The 8,410-nt window shown below is 44.1% G+C and overlaps 1 protein-coding gene across 1 annotated transcript in view; it reads left to right on the top strand.

Annotated features, from left to right (window-relative positions):
• The first annotated feature begins 4,036 nt into the window (after positions 1-4,036).
• Positions 4,037-8,410, top strand: part of LOC119358926 (ABC transporter D family member 1-like) — a 13,870-nt gene continuing 9,496 nt past the window's right edge. Inside the window, exons 1-5 of the mRNA XM_037625313.1 lie at positions 4,037-4,535; positions 4,655-4,946; positions 5,501-5,725; positions 6,475-6,672; positions 6,795-7,249. Coding sequence (XP_037481210.1) covers positions 4,474-4,535; positions 4,655-4,946; positions 5,501-5,725; positions 6,475-6,672; positions 6,795-7,249 — 1,232 coding nt within the window. The 5' untranslated portion in view covers positions 4,037-4,473. The remainder of the gene's footprint in view (positions 4,536-4,654; positions 4,947-5,500; positions 5,726-6,474; positions 6,673-6,794; positions 7,250-8,410) is intronic.

Genomic DNA, 8,410 nt, shown 5'->3' with positions numbered 1-8,410 from the left:
TGTTCTGGTATATAGGGACGGATGATAAGTGCAAAGTTATTTCTCTCAAATGTTAATCATCTTCGCCTTTTGTCTTAGAGACCACACATAAAAAGTTCCACACCTTTAATATATATTTCCAATGCATACTATTTACTTGTGTGCTCCAACATTAAATAAATAAATAAATCCAACAAAAATATATAAGCATCAAACAGTCGAGATAAGCACAATTGAAAGAGAAAAGAATATAGAAAAAGGCCCAGGATGCTCTTGCAAATAGGGTACATTAGCAATGAGGTTGCATGAATTTGTTCTGAGTACAATAGGTTTTGATTCCTCACTCTAAATTTCTATCTGTCTCGTCGTTACTTCCCTTTTCTCTTGAATCTCATCAATTTGTTTGCATGCTGCTATGACACATCATGAGCAATTTCTTAAGAAGAACAAGGACCTCCATCAAGAAGCCACATGAAGTTTTTACTACGGTATTCCAATATCTGGGAGAGCTCGAGAGTGGTAATATCCCAAATAATCTTCTATAACCCTTTATCTTGGAAAATACATGTTTACCTCTACTTTTCGGAAGTACAATCTATCAGTTCTCGAATATATGTAGCACCGAGGACCTCAATGTCGGTCCAATTTAGAACTACAGGGGTCCCCATCAAAGTGTTTTTTTGTTGGCTTCTGTACAAGGACAAGCTAAACACCAAAGACAATCTACTTCGCAAGCACATTGGTCAAACTAGTGCTTGCGCACGCAGTCAAGCACTTTACGAAGATGATGATCATATCTTCATCTTCTACCTAGGCAAGGAGCCTACAAGGGTTCATTCCTCCAAACTCGATAGAAAGAGTTCAGAACATCTACGACCTCTCAAGCCGTGATCCGTTCACCTGGACAGCCGTGGCTCTCACCGTCCTATGAAAGTTTTGAAATTGAGGAAATACCAAAGCACTAGACAATACCATTAGGAATACTGTTGTGGACTTCACTCTTTGGACTGGTAGGTTTAAAGGACATACTCAAAAGGCAAATATAATCTCTTCATCAATACTTTTTCTCTTGCATCGACCCAGCCTTATAATTCTGATGTGGGTTTCAGCTTCGAGTTATATATACGAGTTATTATAAAAGAACATTAAGTTATGGAAATAATTCATCAATGGAAAACATAACACAATTTTGACACAAGGCACATAGGATAGAGAAAAACAAGAAAAATGCTTAGGATGTGCTACCTCTTGAGCATGCGTTGGTTTTTTCTTGAAGAGGAAAGGGTGATGCAGCAAAGTAGCATAAGTATTTCCCTCAGTTTTTGAGAACCAAGGTATCAATCCAGTAGAAGGTAACACGCAAGTCCCTAGTACCTGCACAAACAAACAAGAACCTCGCAACCAACGCGATAAAGGGGTTGTCAATCCCTTCATGATCACTTACGAAAGTGAGATCTGATAGAGATAATCAGTTAAATATTTTTGGTATTTTTATTGTATAGATTGGAAAATAAAGATTGCAAAATAAACAACGATAGAAATAGAAAGTAGATAGGAAAATATTATGATGGAAGATAGACCCCGGGGCCATAGGTTTCACTAGTGGCTTCTCTCAAGATAGCGAATTTTACGGTGGGTAAACAAATTATTGTCGAGCAATTAATAGAAAAGCGCATAGTTATGAGAATATCTAGGCATGATCATGTATATAGGCATCACGTCCGCGACAAGTAGACCGAAACGATTCTGCATGTACTACTATTACTCCACACATCGACCGCTATCCAACATGCATCTAGAGTATTAAGTTCATAAGAACAGAGTAACACATTAGGCAAGATGACATGATGTAGATGGATAAACTCAAGCAATATGATATAAACCCCATATTTTTATCCTCGATGGAAACAATACAATACGTGCCTTGCTGCCCCTGCTGTGATTGAGAAAGGACACCGCAAGATTGAACCCAAAGCTAAGCACTTCTCCCGTCGCAAGAAAGATCAATCTAGTAGGCCAAACCAAACTGATAATTCGAAGATACTTGCAAAGATATTAAATCGTGCATAAAAGAATTCAGAGAAGAATCAAATATTGTTCATAGATAATCTTGATCATAAACCCACAATTCATCGGATCTCGACAAACACACCGCAAAAAGAATTACATCGAATAAATCTCCAAGAGAATCGAGGAGAACTTTGTATTGAGATCCAAAGAGAGAGAAGAAGCCATCTAGCTAATAACTATGGACCCACAGATATGTGGTAAACTACTCACACATTATCGGAGAGGCTATGGTGTTGATGTATAAGCCCTCCGTGATCGATTCCCCCTCCGGCGGAGCGCCGAAAAAGGCCCCAAGATGGGATCTCATGAGTACAGAAGGTTGCGGCGGTGGAAATAGGGTTTCGTGGTGCTCTCGAATGTTTTCGGGGTATATGAGTATATATAGGCAAAAAAGTAGGTCAGCGGAGCCACGAGGGGCCCACGAGGGTGGGGGCGCGCCTACCCCCCTGGGCGCGCCCTCCTGCCTCGTGGCTTCCTTGACGTCCACTCTAAGTCTCCCGGATTGCGTTTGTTCCAAAAATAACTCTCCCGAAGGTTTCATTTCGTTTGGATCCCGTTTGATATTCTTTTTCTGCGAAACACTGAAATAGGCAAAAAATAGCAATTTGCACTGGGCCTTTGGTTAGTAAGTTAGTCCCAAAAATAATATAAAAAGGTATATTAAAGCCTATTAAACATCCAAAACAGATAATATAATAGCATGGAATAATCAAAAATTATAGATACGTTGAAGACGTATCAAGATGCTTTTGCAAATTGTAGCAATGCAGTTGCAAAGAGGTTTCTCCAAATCTCTCTCTACCACCGCCACACACACACTCTCTTAAATCTCTATAGGGACCCTCCCTCTCCCTCTACGAAGACGATGACCACCTCTCCATCTTTGTCCGGCTCCTACCCAGGTGCGGAGTCTGCTATGGTTCATCCCCCCAAACTCAACAGAATGGGTTTGGGACGTCTATAATCACTCGAGCCGCGATCTGCTCACCTGGCCAACCGTGACTCTCATCGTCCTATCCTAGGAAAGGTTTTTAATTCAAGAAATGCCAAAGTATTCCGTGATACCATTTGGGATATTGTTTTATACTTCACTCTTTAAACTCATATATTCAAAGGACCTAGTCAAAAGTGAAACAGTATGTCTCGCCGCTAATACCTTCTTCTCGCATCAACGCAACCTTATAGTTTTGAACCTGAGTTTCAACTTCGAGTTATATATACAAGTTATTATAAAAGAGCATTAAGTTATGGAGATAATTCATCAAAAATGGAAAAACATAACACATTTGACACCAAAAAAGCACATAAGATTGAGAAAAACAAGAAAAACGCTTAGGATGCCCCCCGCTCTCTACAAAGATGACGACCATCTCTCCATCTTCGCCAGACTCCTATCCAGGTGCGGAGTTTGCTACGGTTCTTTTCCCCAAACTCGGTAGAACGGGTTTGGGACATCTACAATCACTCGAGTTGCCATCTACTCACCTGGCCAACCGCGGCTCTCACCGTTCTATGAAAGGTTCTAAATCCAAGAAATGCCAAAGTATTCCAAGATACCATCTGGAATATTTCTATATACTTCACGCTTTGGGCTCAAGATTCAAAGGACCTAGTCAAAAGTCAAACACCATGTCTCGTCACTAATACCTTTTTCTCGCATCGACGCAACCTTACTAATTCTGAACCCAGGTTTCGACTTTGAGTTATACTCCCTCCGTAAACTAATATAAGAGCGTTTAGAATACTAAAATAGTGATCTAAACGCTCTTATATTAGTTTACAGAGGGAGTACATATTATTATGTAGAAATTCTAAATTACGGAACTAACTCAAATAAAGTAGAAAACACAGCACAGTTGACACACAAAAAGCACATAAAGAGAGAGGAAAAACAAGAAAAATGAGTAGGATGCTTTTGCAAATTGCAGCAGATGCAGTTGCGAAGAGTCTTCTCCTCCAAATCTCTCTCTCTCTCTCTCTCCATCGCTGTCACACCCTCTCTCTTGAATCTCATCAACTTGTCTCTCGTACTCACCATTTTTTTACTCCCCCAATCTCCTCTCCTCTGTTCCTCTACCCGCCTCCCTTGCTTCCCGGCATCTACCGCCCCCCACCGCCGGGGATCTCTCCGCCGAGATCGAGGTCACCACCACTCAAGATTCCCCTCCACCGGTTGCGCGCCCTCCCGCGGTGATCTCCTCGGAGGCGGCTGACCCGCCCCTTCTCTGGTCCCGTCCCGGTTCCGGCGGACGAAGTCAGGCAGGGCCAGCGACGATGCGCTGCGAGGAAGGGAGGTGCGGCTCGGCTCCACGGCGGCTCACGCGCCGCTGCCGTAGATAGCAAGATCTTCCCCCCCTCCGGCGGCGCGCCCGGCCTGCTGCTCCGGGGAGGTCGCGCCTCGCGGCCTGCTGCTGCTCCGGGGAGATGCCGTCCCTGCAGCTGCTGCAGCTCACCGAGCGCGGGCGGGGGCTCCTGGCGTCCCGGAGGTGCGTGCGTGCTCAGCTCCAAAGTCCTGTCCTTTTTCAACCCTTACCATGTTCCCCTGATTGGTATCTGAATTTTTTTTGGGGGAATCTTGAATCTTGTCAATTTTGGGTGGAAGCAGGAGGACGCTGGCGGTTGTCTCCGGCGCGCTGGTCGCTGGCGGGGCGTTGGCATACGCGCGGTCGGGCCGAGGCCAAAGGAGGAGAGGCCGTCCGGAAGCCGCCAACGATGGTGATGATGCATTGGCCAGGAATGGGGAAAGGCCGGGTCACAACGGCACGGATGGCCGGTTGGCCGGGACATCGAAGCGGAGGAAGAGCGCGCTCAAGTCCTTGCATTTCTTGGCCGCTATCCTGCTCAAGAAGATTGGCCCGAATGGCACGCGATACCTTCTTGGCTTGATGCTGACAGCCGTAAGTTCAGAGAATTTTGCAGAATTGACAGTTCTTCATAAGCAATGTCATGTTTTTACCGTGCCGGAAGAAGCGAACAGCTAACTAGCTTTGAGTTTAAGTTTTGCACAATAATTAAGCTCCCTTTTTTGGTATGCGTACAAAAAACAAGGACTTTGTAACCGTCGATCTGGCCTGCAATCATGCTGGTCCTGCTAATAGTAAGGACAACGTAGAGCATACTGCTTGGATCTGTGGCACCTATTCTACTTCCTTAATAGAGCAGGCAAATATATAGCAAGTTGGAGAAGACCCATTTTTGTTACTTCTGCAGTGCCCCAGTGGCACAGTTTAAGCGAATACACGTTTCATATGTTTGATTGGTGATATTTGAAATGGCTAAGCTCACTCCTGTTGTCCTATATTGAACGTTCTCAATATGATGTAGTACACAGATGCGACAATATAGGAAAAGCAGTGATACTACTGCGTTCTGTTGTATTTTAAGATGGCATTTGAAGCATACTGCGTATTTGATGATCGGAGACATTACTTTTGGTATGTTTTCTTTTCAGGTGCTGCGTACTGCTGTTGGGCATAGATTAGCAAAAGTTCAAGGCTTTCTGTTTAAAGCGGCATTTCTTCGGCGGGTTCCAACCTTTACAGGCCTAATTATAGAAAATCTGATCTTATGCTTTCTCCAATTAGCAGTATACCAGACCTCAAAATACTTAACTGGGTCTCTGAACTTGCGCTTCAAGAAAATTTTAACAGACCTCGTCCATGCCGATTATTTCCAGGTACATCAGTTGATCAATTTTGCTTATGTAGTGGTTGAACATTCCTCACTTGTGTTGGCCTCCAGAATATGTTAATGTTTATTTCCAAGTTTCTGTCTATCAGTGGACTTATGGTTTCTTGCAAAATAAGAAGTAAAATGAACTCATATGGTTCCGAGTCAGTATGCTCGGAAGGATTATGTCATGGATTAAAATAACCAGTGGCTTAAAAGTATTGTCAGTGCTGCAAATATAACAAGCTGATGAAAGAATAAACTTACAAACCCAAAACTATAGAGTACTGGGGGATTACTGATCTAGTCTTCATGTGCCATTCTTTTTCAATTTAATATGAACGTTCTCATTTATGTGATATGTTAGCTGTTTCTTCTAGGTTTTTCATGAAACAATCTGTTTACTGTTTCTTCTAGTTGAATTCCTTTCGCTCTTCCCTTGGTAGCAATTTTTCCATGCTAGTTAAATTTGCTTTCTCTATTTAATTTATGTAATTTATTCGAGATGGCCAATTGTGTTTGTGTTTCCATGTCAGGTCAAATTTTTATTTCTTATTTGATGTTAAAGTAGTGGTAATATCACTTCATGTTCTTCTTTTTGAAGAAATTTTATAAAAATACAGAAGATTCATATGGTGCATGCACTGATGTACTTTTAGAATGCAGGTTAACCAGTAGTTTGGGTATTAACTTGATGGTTTGATCTTTTAGAATACAGTGTTAATATCTTGCTGCTTTTTTCTTCTGTATGTCCAGAATATGGTTTACTACAAGATCTCTCATGTGGATCATCGAATATCAAACCCAGAACAAAGGATTGCGAGTGATATTCCGAAGTTCTGTTCTGAACTCAGTGAACTTGTACAGGATGATTTGGCTGCAGTTGCAGAAGGCTTGATATATACCTGGCGTCTCTGTTCTTATGCTAGTCCGAAATACATGCTTTGGATTCTGGTAATTATTGATATAATTTTAATACACGATAATACCCCTACCAATGAGGAGTGATGCTCAATTTTGATATGTTTTGCTTCCTTGGTCTTCCTATAATGTATTAATATGTAAAATGCTTTCAGGGATATATACTAGTTGCTGGTGGAGCAATTAGAAATTTCTCTCCTGCTTTTGGAAAGATGAAATCTACAGAGCAGCACTTAGAAGGGGAGTATCGTCAACTTCATTCACGCTTAAGAACTCATGCTGAGAGTGTAGCATTTTATGGTGGTGAGAAGAGAGAAGAATATCATATTATGCACCGATTCCGAGCTCTTGTTGGGCACTTGAAGCATGTACTCCATGAAAACTGGTGGTTCGGCATGATTCAAGATTTCTTTCTGAAGTACTTCGGTGCCACTGTAGCAGTTGTTCTTATTATCGAACCGTTCTTCTCCGGCGACCTTAGACCTGATTCATCTACACTAGGAAGGGCTGATATGTTGAGTAACCTTCGATACCACACGAGCGTGATCATAGCACTATTTCAGTCTCTCGGGACCCTCTCTATCAGCTCTAGGCGTTTGAATATCCTGAGGTAAATCCATCTGCGTGAAAACTATTCATAGCACTGAATAGTTTCATTTCATTTCCAATCCTGTTATTTTAGGATACATTGCTTGCATCTTTCAGAACTATAGACATTTGATAGAAGTGAAAATGTTTAAGTACTTGCTGATATATTGCGAGCTTATGTTTTTCTTTGTCATTCTTGTACATATTTTAAGAGTTCTTTGAAACAACACCGTTTATGGCAGTGTGTTGTTCAGTCTGACCTGTTACCTATTGTTGGATTTAATAACCTTTTGCATCTTGTAGTGTATGAGAACTGGCAGAGCCATTAGAGTTTTGCACTGGGACCTTCCATATTTAGGATTAGTTGAATGGGTTATCTCCCATAAAAAAAGTTGAATGGGTTATTGTTGGTACATATGGGAGGCCCATGGTGGCCCAGGCCCAGTACTGCTTATGTAACCCTAGTGTTGTGGTATATATATGTGTGTGGTGGTCCTGAGGGAACCAACAAGATTGACCAAAACCAAGACTGAATCCATTCCCTCTCGTGTTACAACATGGTATAAGAGCTAGGTTGTAGCCGCTCCCCTCGCCGTCTCCTGAGGTGGCTGTGGGCAAAGCCCACGGCTGCTGGGGAAGGAGGCGGCGGGGACGTGAAGGAAGGAGGCGGATCCGGGCGGAGCTGCGCGGTCGGCGGTGGCCGGCAGAAGCGGAGGCGGCATCTGGGCGCGGTGTCCAGGAGCTGCTCTCGGCGCGGATTCGCGGCGGCGGCTGGCTGGGAGCTGTGCGCGGGTGGCGGCGGCGAGCTGCACGCGTGAGCAAGGCGCGGGCGCGAGGAGCGTGTGTGCGGGCTGGATCTGGCGAGCTCGGCACGGTGGGCGTGTGCAAAAGGCCGGGAGGTGCGGATCTGGGGCTTGGAGTTCGAGCTCGTGCTCGTGCTCTGGGCGGCGCTGCGAGAAGGCGCTGGGATGCGCGGCGCGCGCGCTGGCCACAGCTGTGGGTCGCGGGACAGGCGGCGTGGCGCTGGCAAGCGGCTGCGCGCGTGGCAAGTGAGGCGTGGAGAGGCTGCTTGCGGGCAGAAGAGGGAAAGAAAAGGAAGAAGAGGAGCTGAGGTGCGCCTGCGCGCGCGCCAAGTGCTGCTGCTATCCTGGTGCTGCCTGCTGCTGGAAGTAAAAAAAAAAAA

Source organism: Triticum dicoccoides, chromosome 1A, assembly GCF_002162155.2.
Source record: "Triticum dicoccoides isolate Atlit2015 ecotype Zavitan chromosome 1A, WEW_v2.0, whole genome shotgun sequence".
Classification (NCBI taxonomy): Eukaryota; Viridiplantae; Streptophyta; class Magnoliopsida; order Poales; family Poaceae; genus Triticum; species Triticum dicoccoides.
Note: the sequence above shows the minus strand (reverse complement) of the source record. Positions and strands in the feature narration are given on the sequence as shown.